At 34.4% G+C, this 16951-nt stretch overlaps 1 protein-coding gene and 1 long non-coding RNA gene across 5 annotated transcripts in view; one reads left to right on the top strand and one right to left on the bottom strand.

Moving 5' to 3' along the window:
- The window catches only part of LOC114265290 (uncharacterized), a 119585-nt gene that overhangs the window by 38906 nt on the left and 63728 nt on the right, over positions 1 to 16951 (top strand). The window lies entirely within an intron of this gene.
- Positions 5786 to 14050, bottom strand: LOC114265272 (mitochondrial ATP-independent inner membrane protease subunit 1a). 4 transcript variants are annotated; one of them, XM_028206036.2, is made up of 5 exons: positions 13816 to 14050; positions 13476 to 13700; positions 13081 to 13191; positions 12067 to 12133; positions 5786 to 6137 (listed from the first exon to the last, which is right to left on the bottom strand). In XM_028206036.2, the coding sequence occupies exons 1-4, from the start codon at positions 13939 to 13941 to the stop codon at positions 12098 to 12100; spliced, it is 498 nt and encodes a 165-aa protein (XP_028061837.2). In that variant the 5' UTR covers positions 13942 to 14050; the 3' UTR covers positions 5786 to 6137; positions 12067 to 12097. The 4 variants fall into 4 exon arrangements, with proteins under 4 accessions (XP_028061837.2, XP_082743517.1, XP_028061839.2 ...); XM_082887391.1 differs by lacking the exon at positions 5786 to 6137 and adding an exon at positions 11453 to 11942; XM_028206038.2 differs by lacking the exon at positions 5786 to 6137 and adding an exon at positions 11453 to 11820.

Below are 16951 nucleotides of genomic sequence, written 5' to 3'. Positions count from 1 at the left end.
ACCCTTGTGCATCAGAATGGGAGAATGCATATGTTAGCCGCATTCAAAAATTCAAAGATAGCATAGGACCTAATGTAGCTACTCGAAAGACATTTGATGTAGTTGACATAGATTGATGTATTAGAGAGCAGTCATAGGAGGTTTAAGACATTAGTTTTTATGATTTACTAGCATGGGGTAACGAGATGGATATCATTTTGCCATTGAATTTTGTAATGGTCATTTTTTTTAATACAATATCATATGAGTTATAGTTCTCTTATTTATGGAATAGATGTCATATTATTTTTACATTGTCTGAACACAAAACGCAATGAAAATAATATTAACAAAGTGAAACTACTGTTAAAGATTATTCATATTAAACAACAAGTATGTAACAATAACTAGTAATATTAACTAGTAGTTTAATCCATCCACATTATCACAAAATACATGTCTCCTTATACATAATCCAAGAAGTATATAATCCAAAGATAATAATAATATTTGTCTTCTTATACATCCACTAACACCATCAGAAACTACTTGTGCTAACATTATGAACTACTATCACCTACCTGATCGGCGAGTATAATGTGCTCCAAAACGATGTGTAGTAGAAGAGTTGGGTGCCGACCGACCCTGAGCGGATGTGTTGGGCACAGCTTCACTAATGTGCTGATCTTGAAGAAGCTGTTCAATTGCATCAATTGCGTAGTAAAGTCTATCAGGATGTTGAACACTATCCTCATAGCCAGCCTCAACGACAGGATAAGTAATCTGATATATCTGTTATATATGCTACATTACGAGAACAAATACAACAATATATACAAACTTATAATAGTTTGCATAAATAATTTGTAATGGTGCCCTTAAAAAAAATGGTACCTGTGCATCTTGGCTAAGATATTGATAATGATCAATATTTGGGTCCACCTAAGAACGACGCGTTGGGTTTTGAACATACATATGGGTAATGGTTTGGTACCAATCCATGTAACCAAGAACACAATCCCAAGGCTGTCGTACCGGTGTCCTCCTCCTCCGATCAGATAACACATGGTTATTTCATGCCTCCCAAATGATATCCAAGTATGCATACATAACATTGTAGTGTGGAGCTGTGGCTCCTCAAGAGGCACACATAGGGCCAAGTGGTGGATTAGGGATTGTCTGCACTCTGCCAAACTGTCTCAAAACTTTATCAGGGTGATATGGTTCAACTACTTCCAAACACTTTAGGCAACCGTGGTAGAACGTAATTGGGTGACACGGATGGACATCTCTGCAACTCTGGTAGGGGTCCCAAATAACCTACAAACAATAACAACTGTAAGATATGACAACTGTAAATTTTGTATGATATAGAGTTTCAAATTTTGAAGGACTTTCTAACTTACATCATGTACACCCAACCTATCAAGCTCCTCTCGAAAAGCCTGCAACTATGTCTCTTCACCAGACTCTCTCCGAGAAGTCCAACGGTAAACATGTGGCATGTCTCGAGTGTAATTCATATTCAAGTGTGGTCGGAATCCACGAAAGTACTCATAAACTCATCCCTTAAGAAGTGTCATGAAACCGGCTATTTGTTTCATGCCGGACTTGCTAGCGTACCCCATCTGTCTATATAAGTATGCCAATGCAGCAGCACCCGAAGCATATGAAGATACAGTCGTCAAATTGGACAACAAACTCAAATAAACAACGAGGACCCTAGTATCAGTCTTGTCACTGAAAAGTGTACAACCCAACAAAAATAGCAAGTATGCTCTACCTGCACATGCAATTTTTTCCATTGAATCATTGTCTGTGACATTATGAAAGTGTGCCCTCAACCACTCAAGCCTCACTGAATTGCTTCCAGCACTAGACATCTCATGTCTGACCTCTTGCTCCTCAATTTCCAAGGTATTAACTACTAATGCAATGGCCAGCCTTTCTGACAACTTACGCACACTAATAGATTTGCCTACAATGGGAAGCCCTAGGATAGTGGCGACATCGTCCAATGTGATAGTCATCTCTCTAACAGTCAAATGGAAGGTGATTGTCTCAAGTTGCCATCTCTCAACAAAACTAGACACTACAATTTTGTTCACAAAATGGTGCGTGCAACGAGCTAATTGTGCAAGTCCTGACATCTCCACAATGTTTACAAATGTAGCATTGTTTCCTTGTTCCCACCATGGCCATGAACGAATCTTAGACGAGTGATTATGACACTTCAAGGGCCCCCTTTCATCAGCACCATTCCAAATAGCTGCGGCAACGTGAATTTTAATACTTTTAAGGATTGATGAATCAATTGGCCCTCCCGGAAATGGCTGAGTAAGTATGGGCTTGTTTGGTTTGTTTTTGGGAGAGCTGTTTTTGAAAAAAAAAATTGGGGAGAGAGTTTAGAAATTTTTTTGGTTTGTTTGGTTGTATATTTTGGGAGAGTTGTTTTTTTGGGAGTTTGGGATGATTTGATATTTTGGGAGAATTTGAGTAGATGTGTGTGAGAGAAAAAGTGATTGAGAATGAGAGATGAGAGAGAAAAAGTGATTGATTGATGTGTAAGAGAGAGAAAGTGATTTTGGAAATTTTTTGAGAAAAACTCGAACCAAACAATTTTTTAGAAATTTTTTTCTAAAACTCATCTCCCAAATGCAAACCAAACATACCCTATATCTTCATCAACAATATCAGTGTCATCACCGGTAGGGTCATCATCCATGGCAATATCATCCATAACCGGTGCATCATGTATAGGATCATCATCCATGGCAATGTGCGTGTCATCATCATGCACTTGAGTACGTCCACGTCCACGACCACGTCCACGTCCACATCCACGTCCACGTCTCTCTAATTCACAGAGTCTTCTGTTCAAAGCTGTTACAGATCGACGTTGATTGGGACCGGCATCCATCTGCATAAGGAAAATTGTTCTCATCAACCCAATATAATGAAACAGAATAAACACTCCCAGAAAAGGATCACATCAATGCGGGTAATAAGTAGCCTAACCATGCCACCTTGATGAAATCTAAGTTGTAGTTATAGACCATTAAATTGACAATTTGGATGATGTGAAATTAACAAAATAAGTTAAGGACATAACCCTACTACTGATGAAAGAGTAAGACTAGGATTTGTTGAAAAATTACAATATAAACATGGATATAGCAAAACTATTTGTATTCTATACAGACCATTCACCAATTAGTTTGGTAATGTTCACAACATGCCAAAAACAAATTAACTTCACTTCAACCAATTTACCAAGGTAGCAGGGTCATTAATCAATACCAACATCATTTTTCAAACAATCAAAGGATTGCTCATCACTTGTCTTTGTACATTCTATTGATTGTAAATACAACCAAAGACCAAATTTGGCCCAAATTTCAATGTTTTGAAAGAACAAACCCCTAATATTCTATATAATGCAATTGTTTTGTTCAGCTATTTAGCTAACAGTATTTTTGAAGACTTATGTTTAACAACTACTTAAGCTAACAATATAATGTGAAAATACAAATACTGCACAGATTTTTGTTTCTATTGTTATGCATTGAATTTTCCAAAAATAAATAAATAAATAAATACTTAAACATACCCATAAAATAAAATTGTTGGAAAAAAACCTAAAGTAAAACCAATCTTGGCAGCCTATATAACTTGGTGTAAATTTGTATAAAAAAAATTTAAAAAAAAAACCATTCGGAACTTCAATGCCGAATACACACAAATATTTCAGAAATCAATTGCCGAAATTAAAGAATTAATTCGGAACTATTGAACCGAAAAAATACTATAATCGGCAGAAAAAATTCAAAATTTTGTATCTTTGTTCGGATATAATTGGTCGAAATTATACACATTATTCGGTGATTAGGTTCCGAATTACAGAAACAAATTTGGACACCCAGTGCCGAGAGCTCCAACTCGTCCCCAACCATGGAAAAATTGATGTTTTATATGCCAATGGAGTGTAGAGATATCCGAAAGTGATAAATGTAATAACAAAATGATAAATGTAATAACAAAATGAAAAGATTTCTTACCTTAAACAAAGGATTCAATAGTTTTTAGTGAAGATTCAATGGAGCTCTTCAAGTTCTTCAATGGAGGTGAGGAAAGTTGTAAACTTTTTTTTTTTTTTTTTTTCTCTATTTCAACGAAGTCAAAGTCTCACAAAATCGGTGGAGCTAGAAATGCCAATTAAGGTCAATTAAAGTGTGTGCATTTGAGGGTAAAGTGTGTATACCATATATGAGTGAAGGATGTAATTGTAATTTTAAGGGTGTGGATTGAAAAAATTTGTTCATAATCAAATTAACAGGAGTGTGTATAGAGAAAAGATTTGCCCTGAGTTTATTAGGTGGGTGGAAATAAAATTTCCCACTGAAACCCTTATGCTCTCCTTAGTTTGGATTTATTACAAATTTACTCTTTTAATTCCTATTCCCTAACAATTTTTAATAGAAAAAAAACTAACATATTCTCTTTCCTTAAATTGTCAAGTTATTTTCTTCAATAGTTAATCATGAGTTATTTTCCTTAAATTGTTAAGTAGACTCAATTTAGTTAATGTTCCAGAGTTTTGAATCCTGGTGGTTAGCAAAGTGGGAGGATTAGATTTTGAATCCTGGTGGCTAAGTCCTAGTGAATCACTATGGATTGGTTTGCAAACCAGGAGGATTAGATTTTTCAAAGTTAAATTGCACAGAACTTGTCACTATAAAATTGAAAGATCTTGCTAAATAATTTTGACAAGAGACTAGGAGGATGTGAATGTGTTTAGATAAGCAAATCATTTTATGTGATGAAACAAGACAAATAAATACGAGCCTTGTTTCTACATATATAACAATTTTATCGTCAAATGGTGTGGCCTTACACAACAAACATCAATCTAGTGTCTTTGATTATTTTAAGCAAATCAAATATTTTGAGAAAAGAAATGTGTCCCCTGCCTTGGGGGTGGTATAGGGTGGTGACAACTTGACAAGTGAGGATTAGATAGGCTTCATTTGGTGTAACTGTTAAAACAGCTTATAGATTATAACTTAACCGCTTATAAATTATGACTTTAATCAGAAGTTGTTAATCTGTTTGGTGTAACTGTTGAATTATAAATTTAAGTTGCTAAGTAGTGTTTGTTAAATAAGCTGTGAAATAACTTTTTCAATTAATTTTTATTTTTTGTTTGTCTACATTTCTCATAAAAAATAATAATAATAATCTATAGTCCATTTGAGTCTTTTTCTAGTTTTAAAAAAATAAAAAATAAAAAATAAAAAAATTTAAAAATATAACCATAAATTAACATATCTACAACAGAAGCTAATAATCAGAAGCAAGGGATGAGCAGCTTCTCAGAATCAGCTTTTTTGAGTTAAAATAAACTGTTAGAATCAGAAGTTATTTGAAATAAATTTAACCAAACAGTCCAAAATAACTTTTTCAAAGCTAAAAGTCAAAAATTGCCTCTGAAAAGCTGAAACAAACACCCCCATAGAAGGGGGGAACTGCACAGAAGAAAGGCCTTGCGTAATCAATGACCTAACCAAAACACCCTGTCCTACCAGTTTGCTGGGCATACTTACAAGGCATCTAGGCCCGTTAAGGATTGGAATAGATGCAGAGGAGTGGAATGAATCCCTTCCATTTTATCTCTGAAAACAAATGAGCCCTTAGAGGAGCGGAATAGATGCAGTACTCTCTCTATTCTTAAAGATGTAAATTAAATAAAAACACAAAATGGATAAGATGCTGCTCTCAAGGTGAGAGAAAACCAACAAGAAAACAATTCTAAAAAATGACAAGTGACTGGTTACTCAATAGAAAATAAAATAAAAAAAAGAAAATCCAATATCGTATTAATGCAAAATCCAACGAGAAACGGAACTAACACTACAATGGAAGAACAGAAAATAAAAACTGCAAATGCTGTAGGAATTGATTTTATCAGATTTCCGTTTCTACTATTGCCTTTTGTCAAATGATGTAACTTCTTCACCAATTGTCCTACTAGAGTTTCTTCTCGTCTGTCTTGTGTCTTGTCTTTCCGCATGGAACTTCAGGATCAACGAAACTGTTGTCAATCTACTTCTGGATCGAAACTCTTCTCAGCTAAATTTTGGCTCCAAGATGTTCCGTTCCTGCATACCACCACCATTTACATTAATGAGGCAACAAAATGGATAAACAGACTAAAGTTTGCTATTTATGCTTCCTCATCTACTTATATACTATGACTACTCCAAAAACCAAACTTAAGATCAGTCTCCCTGCAACCATGTATTGTGCCAACAGCTAACTTTTTTTTTTATCATCCCTTGCAACAATATCTTTGGCTTAAATCTCCATAATTCAACCATTCCCAATCCCTTATCCACACACTTTGATCTCCATGCCTCACATCATCCTTTTAATCCATGAAGAAAGAGAATTGGTAATTATGTTGGCTGAATTCACCAAGTAAATATACAACCTGCTTGTATCATAATTTTGAAATAATTCTATGAGGTGTTGATTTCATGTCCAATATCATTTGGGAAACAAATTTGATGCAACAATGTGCTACTCGAAAGGTAGAAACAATATGTTACTCGTTTATTTTCATCGAAAAATTACAAAAAAATGAAGTTCAGCGAAATTTTTTATAAAAAGCATGATTTAGATGAAAAAATTACAAAAAACATTGGGGACTTCTAGTCAAAGCTCCCTCTAACAAAACTTTCATATATTAAAGACAAGTATAAAAAAATTTCCTTGAAAAGGCTAACATATACCACTATTACCAAAATATCCTTAGTGACTAATTTCATATTTCAAACTTTAAAATGATACAACTTTTTATCTAAATGTCAACTTTTAAATAAATTTGTATTTTTAGAATTCTCTTATCGAGATCTATCAAATAAGATCTATGCTGACCATGAAATTCTTTAATAATAAAAAAAAAATTGTAAAATTGTTATTGTCAAAATTAACATCAACAGTAAAATTTTATTCTAATTCACAGTAAATTTTAATGTGAAGTTTTAGCATTTAAATAGTGAAATACCATAATCATTACTAAAAACCATAGTCAATGTAACTGTTACTGCTTGAAGTATAAATATTAAGTAAAAAATTTATTGAAACAATGAAACGATAATATTAACAGAGTAAATTTTACTGTTAATTTAAAACAGATTATCAACCAACAAAACACAGATTACCAAATCAGAGTAGAATTTTATTGTCACTTTTAAACAGAGCTTCAGCAAATAAAACATAAGCCACATAATACCAAAACAAATCAAAGTAAAGTTAATCTAACAACAAACAAAAACAAAATTAAAATTATTCAATTAGATTCAATTAAAAAAATCATAACAAATGAAATACACATTATTCAATCTTAATCTTATTTGAAAAAACCTTGAACAAATTATTCACTTTTTCATCCAAAGAAATAAACAAAATATATGTCTCTTGTATGACTCAATTGCAATTTTCGATCCAAACAATCATCGAAATACAGCAGACAACATTCGAAATATAGAGTCATCGAAGTTCTACGACTTGATTGTGGAACCATCTCTTGTAATCTTGTAGAAATTTTCAACTTGGACCGTTGAAGACGATATATATATATAGATTTAAGTATATATACATATATAGGAGAGAGAGAGAGAGAGAGAGAGAGAGAGAGAGAGACTTTATCACATTGATGATTGGAATGGGGGGGAAAAAAAAGTAATAGAAGATAAAGAGGGCAAAATCCTCTAAAATAAAAAGGCATATGTTTTTTTACGTCCTCAATCCATGAGAAATAAATTTAAAGGATTTTATACATTAAAAAATATTCAATTGTCCTTTAAGTACTACACAATTATGTCAAGGGACTTTCGACTAAATTTCCCAAAAACATTAGGAATCAATTTTAATTACACTAGGGGTAGGAAGTCAAAAAATAATTGCAAAAGATCTGTGTTTTTCACTCTTGCCCCTTTCCCTCTCTCCTCTCTCTTTGCCTTCCCCTTCTCCTCACCCCACCCCCTCACCAGCCACCCCTTCCCTGCAAATCCCACCCACTCATGAACCACTTGCAAATCCCACCCCCTCAGCCCCCCTCCACTCCCCATGCCCCAGAATCACAACAATCTTCTCCATAATTGAATGTCCGGATCTTAGATCAAGATCGAAACCCCATGAACTCGACCTCAATTTGTTTATCATACAACTCTCTCTCTCTCTCTCTCTCTCTCTCTATGTATATATATATATCAAGTCATGATCTTCAAAACCCACTGTGAAACCATTTTATGACAAGATGAAGGATCTGATGATCACAATCTGATGATGAAGTTACCATCACAATTTTCACTAGATCAACGTCGAAAAACTGAATCTGCAACTGGATGAAATTTTTTTAAGATATGATACATATATATATATTCCTTTATTTGTTTGTGTTAATTTTATGATAATATTTTGTTAAAATCAATAGTTTTATTTCATGTTGATTTTGTTAATCAGTGTTGTTCAAATTTCTATGTTGTTCAAATTGTGTTCTTTATTGGATTTCTGATTGATTGTTTGTTTGTAGTTGGGAAACTTGGAGCAAAAATTAGTTACTCTGCTGATGTGGCAAGGTTTGGCAATGCCAAACTTGCTGCCAAATTTGGCAGAAGAAATGGCATTGCCAAAATTCGGCAGATGTTATAGTAGCCCACTGGGTGGGACAATGTATTTGGAGACTCTTGCCAAATTTTGGCAATGGCACGTGATATAACAGACCATTGGGGATGCTCTTACACCACCTTTTGCAAGATAGCTAATTCAGAAGTTTACCTAGCACACAAGACACTCACATACAACATGGCCTAGGAGCGGTAACAGGCAGAGAGTCTTCCTTCCACTTTTTTGTGGAGAAGCTAATTCTCATTACTTGAACTTGTGCTACGAGTGTATAGCACTTGTCATCGCTCCAAGTCACGGCTTCCAATTGAGAAATTATTAATTATCAATAATTCAAGCATTCCATAATGCCTCCAATATATCCTTCATTTTCAAGACCCCAATACATTAGTATTTCCCACAGTATTTAATAGTTTTACTGAGTTCTCCAATTTATTTGAAACAATACTCATATTTTGAGATATGTTCATCAATATATCCATGTTTCCAGAGTGAGATACATCTTTTTATATATAATTTATTCCATTGGTTCAACTAGCTTTGGTAATAGGAAGGAAGAATTTAGCGTTCGCTTTGTTGGAGAGATGATTATTGAAGATGGCATACTATCCAAGAAAGATGTTGCGATATTAAAGGAGGATTTTGCGATAATTAAGGAGGATGTTGCAAGAATAAAGAGTGATGCGCATACTATCTAGACAACTTTGAATGGATTGAAAACTTCCATGGAAAGATTGTTGGCTACTGTTTTAGAGAAGACTAATATCCAAGAGCAAAAGGATGATAGTGTTAAAGATTTTGAAGAAACTACGAAAGAGCAAGATGAACATATCGGTAATATTGACAATATTAAAGAAACGAAGGCAAAAATTAATTTGCTTACTAAAGAAAGTATGAAAGACCATCATTAAGTTTCTAAAGCCAAGGAAGCCAAAGAAAATTATGAGAATGCCATTGAACTTTCTGCTCTTCACAAGAACAATGAAGTTCACATTGAGTTTATTATTCCTAATAAATTCGATACGGTCAATGGAGTGATGACAAGATTGAACTTTTTGATTTTCTCATCATTCGTTCAAGATGGTTGCAAGTGCAAGGTTCCATAATCCATATACTTCAACATTATAAAACTCTAGGTCGAGTGTTTTCGAATGCAGGGGAGAATGATGAAGATTATGGAAAGAAGGAAAAGAGCAAATCTGGAATTTCATGTGAAGCACATTTAAGGCATCAAGAATTAAAGATTTTGAATACTTTTGAGTCTTCATGTCATTATAGTAGGTTTTAGTAATTAAGGGTATAATGGTAATTCCAATAATTATTGGACATGGGTTGTACGGGTTACCCATGGATTTTATTTGGGATCAAGTTATTAAACGAGTCATTATATATGGGCTTTATTATGTCTAAAATAATCTTAATGGTCAAAAGTCCAACTTTCTTATTTTAATATTGAAGTAGAATTAGAAGTCATCAAAATTTCCTATTATGATTGAAGTAGAATGGGAAGTCATAGTTGGCCTAGAATATTAATAGTTGCTAAATATTTTTAGTTTCTAAATTTGAGCTATAGTCCTAATAGAATTAGGAGAGTCTTTAGCCTAAAAATAGATGTGTAATCTCAATAATTCAAAGAAGAGTTAATATTATGAAAAATTGGCCTATCCCTTGCGAGGGTGAAACATCTCGCTCCCTCCCTCTCCCCCCCTTCTCTCTCTCTCTCTCTCTCTCTCTCTCTCTTTCTATCTAACAAGGTTATTGTTCACAGTGCTCAGAACAGCCACCCAACATTCCCTAAATACTTGTGTTTTTATTCCCAAAACCCTACCCTTTTACAAAGTCTTAAACTCCTATTTTTTAAATACTTTTGTAGCGACAAAATCTCACCAAATCCAATCCTATAAGTCTATTGTTGTTGCTGCCTGTATACTTAACCAAGTTCACTACTTGTAGGAAAGTAATCCCTACTCATCCTACATCAAAACTCTTACAAATTGGTTTCAATTAAAGGCACGTCTCACTTTCGAATTGGGAACATGCATAATCAAATTTAAGGTAAATTGGTGGTTAAATTTTGTATATTCTTTTGGAAGCTTCTACGAGTTAAAAATACTTTAGTTTTATTTTTGTTCATAATCTAATTTCCCCAACCATAAGTAGTTGATGTGATGGCCAAGAACCTACCTCAAGAAGCAGAGGTCCTAACTTCAAAGCATCCTCCTAGAGGCCACCCCCGGGATTTATCCTGATAATTAACCAGTGTGTGTTACAGGGGACGACACGTGCCCGGGGACAAGTTGATCGCTAACATAGACAATAGTGGTGGTCTCGAGGTCTTACTTTTGGTATGATTCTATTAACAAGTCTTTACATATGGTCTTCAGTGGATTTAAATGGTTTTCTCCCGTCAAGGTTTGAAAAGTTTCGAATGTTAGAATTGTGGTCTAGTAGAATATTATTAGTCATCATCACAAGGGTCTTAGTAGACATTGTCAGCCTATGTATATATGTGCATATATATATGTACTATTTCAGTGGACATCAGTTGGAAGAATTCTCAAAATCTATTACAACTCTCTTAAGACTCTTGCAATGCAACCCTAAACTTGAAGGTGACAACCCACAGAAGGCATCCCTGGGATCTTCATCTCTTTCCTTAACTTTTTACACACTAAATAAAACCAAGTCTTAATAAACTTTTTCTTACATTTAAAGTCCTACTTTACATTGTCAGGCCCCACAAAAAAATCCTACTTTCATAGATGCACTCCTGGTCTCCATCAAATATTCAAACTTATGAAACACTTCTACTAAAATTTTAACTTATACAAACAAAAACCAAGGTTACGTTACATCGAAAAAAAACAGCCCTCTTCTTCTTGACAGTTTTGTAAGCCCTATACTAACAAACCAACAAGCCAATCTCACCATAAAACAAATTGTAGGCAGTATCATTCCACAGTTCTGTCCTACATCAACTTTTTATGGAGCTCAAGGTAGGTGAACTAAAGTGAAGCAAGTTTGCCTTGCCAAAATTACTTCCTTCAGATAACGGCAAACTGAGAAAATCAACTGCTGAAAGATACATCGCCATGATAAATTCCAGACACTGACGATCCAATCAGCCATGATATAGCAAACTGAGAAAATCAACTGTTGAAAAAGCTACATCACCAATTTTTTTATAGGATTTTCAAGAAAAAAATAGCACAGCAAGAGAACTTCACTTATAGTTACTAAAAGGAACAATCTGATTTATGCTCTTTTTATCCCTTCTGCAAACAATAGTAGTTGCTTTACAACAATGTCTCACATTATGGAATGTTAGCAAAAACTGAAAATCAGTATTGCAAAGATCTCAAATGGAAATTTGACAGAATGAAGAGCTTAATATTGTACCTTACGAAACAGAATCATTTTACTCTCCCTTTCATCCCACTGATCCAAAATCTTTAGGTGGCCATACCTATAGACAAAATGGATTAACTTCAGAAAATATGTGGAATTTTAAATAAATAAAAAATGAAGATGAAAATATGTGAAACTAAAACATGTCCTCACTGTGTCTCCACAACTATGACAAATAATTTTGGACACTTTTTCAGATGTCAAAGTGTGTCCATGTTCCAAACATGTCTAACATCTAACATGTAGGTCTGACAGAGCTATCCAAGCTTCCTAGTTATGCAGGATTGGACTATTATTTCACTAGGTTATTTAGAATTGGTATGGGGTTTTCTATTTAAAGTTTTCTCAAAAGTCCAACTATGAGATAATAAAGAGAAAGGATATAAAGGCAAACTACAACACTATACCAGAAACAATTATGTCATTTGCAATCACATTTTCAACAAGTTGACTCAACAGCAACTAAACAATTTCGAAGAAAGAAAACACGCTTTACATATAAAGTTTTCAACTTGGGCTCAAATAAGCAATTAAAATGAAGTTGAAAAGGAAGGTTGCGGAATCATTTGTTAGGTTCATGGGTGAAAGAACTTGTACATCGTAGAAATCTTGAAGAATGTCAAACAATAGGGCTTCGGTTCAATAATGGAAAGTTTTAGCTCACAGTCAAAAGTTTCTCAAATGATTTCACAACTAAACCAAGTGGAGCACAGTTCAAATACATAAAATCTCCTCTCAAATCAAGTCACTATAATAATGTCTTCAATTAAAATCTCTTCTAGAACCCAACTTAAATTTAAATGCTTTAGAGAAAGCTTGGTAGTTTCAGTTATCAACCACGATGAACACGGAGATTGAATTATGACATGAACAATAAAGAGAGCATTTTTGGTGTCACAAACAGTATTTATTTAATATTACATGAGCTTCAAAATGTTTGTCGAAAACAAATTAGTTTCAGCCTTATGAGCTTCAGAGGAGATGAAATAAAGAGGAACCACTCACTCTCCAAAACACTCTGCTTTGAATCAGACCATAAGGAACAGCTCCAAACTTTCTGGAATCATTAGAAGCATATATATTATCTCCCTCTATCCAAACATGCCCTTTTGGAACCTACAGAGAGAGAGAGAGAGAGAGAGAGAGAGAGAGATTTAGTGATTCAGGGCTGGGATTGGTAGTAGAAAAGCAAAATAAAACAATCTCATAAATACCCATTAAACAGAAGATTAACAATCAAATAGACAGAGATTAATAAAAAATCAGACTAGCAAAAACCCTTAAACCCATTGACAAAGGAAAACTAAACTGACGAACAAAGAAAGCGAAAAACCCTGAAACCCCTTTGAATCAAAAACCAAAAAATGAAGATGAAAATGAAAAAATCAGATAGATCATACAACAAAAGTATCGCGTCTATCACTGTTATTTGGGTCGACAACGTAGGTGACAGAATCACCCTCCATGCCCTTCACACGCTTGGCGACAATCTTCCTCGGGTTCTCCGATGAGCGAACAAGGACGATATCGCCGGGAACCACCTTGCCAAAACGGGTCGAGATTCGCTCGGCCAAGATCAGATCACCCGTCAGACTGAATGTCGGCAGCATACTAGGACCCTGCGTCTGCAACCACCCAGTTCATTACATTCGCTAAACCTCTTGACCTTATTTTGTTTTTTTGTTTTTTTTTTTTTTGGGTGATTTGTTTCAAGGATTTGAAGGAAGGGTTGTCTCTTACCAGAGCAGGAGTGCAGAGGTAAGCGTTGATGACGTGAAGGGCACAGAAGAACCTTGCAACCATGAAGGATTTATCGAGTCCTTCTTTGGCTATGCTCATCAATTCTTTCAGTTTTCTCAACCCCATCCCTTCACTCTCTAAAGAGAGTAGCTATATGATGAGTGTGATGATAAACAATTACTTATGCTTCGATTGGAGGCCCCGTTTTTGTTTTAGGAGGCAGATGGAAATGGATGGATATCTAAAATTATATTTATTTTGATAATAATTATTAGCGTGGGATTTTTAAATTATTTTTTTATGTAAAATAAATATATAATAATAAAATAAATAAAATTATGGTTTTAGCTTAATAAAAAATATAAAAATATTAAACATTAATGTTCAAAATGTGCTGTCCAACATGTAAAAGAAATAAATAAATAAATAAAGCACTTGGTCGATTGACCGACCAAATGTCCCCGAATGTTTGGTAACACCCTAAGCTGAATGGACTACTTTCTAATACTACCTTCTTACATATACTCATAATCTGCTCTGTTGAAGCCTTTTATAATTCGAAGGGACTACTAATTCGGACCTCCATTTCCAAAACAAACATAATATTGTTTCACTGTTCATCATTCACTATCCACTCCAGACTGTTATGAACGAAAACAAACGGACCCATAGAGATTAAGTGGCAAAAAAGTAATTTTCTATAAATTTTTTGAGTAAATTACACCAAAACCTCATGAGGTTTAGGTTTAATATGTATCACCCCTGACATTTGAAAAATTATATTGACCCCCTGTTAGTGTAATTATTATTTAGACGGAATTAATGTCAGTATCAAAAAGACATTTTTGCCCCTAAACCTTTACATTTAGAAATTTATAAAATAATGTTGATATTTTGTTGTTAGGGTTTCAGAGAAAATGACAATATTATCCTTATGTGGTTTTTACCCAACACAACCCAGTATTGGCAAATAGATGAGCTGGCGGGAGAAGAGAAGACACATAAGTCTATAGAGAAGAGAGAGAAGTTTGGCTATTCCAATTAAAGACAAAGAAGAAGGTATACGTCGTGGTTAGGGGTGTGCATAATACCACCGAAACCGCCAAAACCGCACCGAGCCGCACCGCCAAGGCAAATTCGTTATTATTTGACAATCGAACCGCCGGTTTTTGGTAAGAAAAATGGCAAATTTTAGTGACACTTTTATCAATCCGCCGGTTTCTATTTTTCTTCCAAACCGCACCGACCCGCACCGCTATTAAATCATGTTTTATAAGATTCTAAAAATTCTTTTTTACTTAAGTTTGCTTGTTGTTCTATACCTTAGAATATAGTATTACATTACTGCTCGAGGGGAATTCAAGATGTCAGTAATCCAAAATGAAGTTGGATTCCAATTCACTTTTCAATCTCTTTTTTTTTTTTTTTTTTTCTGACCATGTTGCAAACTTGCATCAGCTCACTTTTCAATCTAAATACGTTTCAACAGTAAACATTTTCAATATATTGTAAACCCTGAATGATATTAATTTTATGTATTGTATTTGATCATTGTAGCTTCCACAGATGCTTGTAATGAACTGATAGCATAGTCGTTGATATTATCATGTTGTTGCTACACTTGCTGCATCAGAAGAAAGCTTCACAAGATGCTTAACATCACGGTATCTCTTGTCTTTTTTTTACTCTTTTATTTAAGTTTTGTAATTTGAATTATATTTTTTATAAACCGCCAATCCGCCCGAACCGCCAAGGCAAATCCGTCATTATTTGCCAACCGAACCGCCGATTTTTGATAAGGAAAATGGCAAATTCTAGTGACACTTTTATCAATCCGCCACCCGCTATACGATTTTTATTCTTCTCTCAAACCGCACCGACCCGCACCGCGCACACCCCTAGTCGTGGTTTTCTTCTCCATTTACTTCGCGAAGGGGCTTCACTTGGTCCGGTTTTTTCCTGGAACAATCGGTCTAGGTAAGATGCTATGTTCTTGTCACTAAGTTTCGTGGTTAGGGAAATTGAAATGGCTTTTTTACTTGGTTTTATGTATGGAATGTCTTTTATTGCATTTTTCTATCCATGATTTTTTATTAGGGTTTTTGTACACACGTTAACAATTTTGATAGTATTTGGTGTTTTTATGTTCATATATGGTTTTGTGTGTTTTGATTTGAGAAGTTAAAGATAATGAAATGGGTTATTTTCTAGTTTGATTTGTACAATACAATTTGTATAGAAACATCGTTTTCCTTAAATTTGGTTGACTAGGGTTTGTACAACCCTTACCTACGTACTTCTAAGGGATGATTTTTTTTGTTTGAAGTTATAAATGTTGAGTTTCAGTATGTATAAAGTTTATAATGTCATGAATGTTTTAGGGTTTATTATTGTTTTCAGTAATTTTATTTAGGGTTTTTAAACTGATTTTGCACTATGGGGTTATTATTGTGTTCTTAAATTGTGCACATTATTTTCCATTATTTGCTTTGTTATATTAGGAAATGGATACAGAAATGAGGCATGATATTGTGGTTCATTATCAAGGGTCTGTTGCTCACATTCTAAATGTAGACCCAGACAAGTACATCCATATGGATTTAATTGATTATAGTTGTGAGGTTGATTAAGTAATGTCCCTGCAATTCATGCAACTACATTGGACTTATATGGTTTGGTTCCCAGGTCAGAAGTGAAAATTGAACTAAGATCTGACAAAGATCTCTTTAGGATGTTTGGATTATATATAGGAATTAAGGAGATTCCAATTTATTTTGAAGTTGAACAAACTTCAGGTCCTATGGGCTTGATAGCATAGCTACTATGGGCTTGGATGAGACCCATGAGACTAACAGGCCTATGCAACATGAGAGTAGTAGTATGTCTACTATGGGTTTTCAGTCTAGGTCTACTATAGTTGATGAATTGTTTAGAGGCTTGGATATTTATACTAATGTAGATCGGAATGAGTAGGGTTGTTCACGAGTCGGATCGAGTCAGTTTTCTAGTCAATCTGGCAACTAACCCGACCCATGGCGGGTTAATGAAGTAATCAACCACTTTTGACCGATGCAGTGTTCAAAATCAACCGTGAGAGAGATTCGATTTTGCAATCGGTCTCGGTCAAGTCGACGGG

The sequence above is a fragment of the Camellia sinensis genome, chromosome 9 (assembly GCF_055761805.1).
Source record: "Camellia sinensis isolate YWXY chromosome 9, ASM5576180v1, whole genome shotgun sequence".
NCBI classification, from domain to species: Eukaryota; Viridiplantae; Streptophyta; class Magnoliopsida; order Ericales; family Theaceae; genus Camellia; species Camellia sinensis.
The sequence above is the reverse complement of the archived record's forward strand: the minus strand, read 5'-3'. Positions and strand labels throughout refer to the sequence as shown.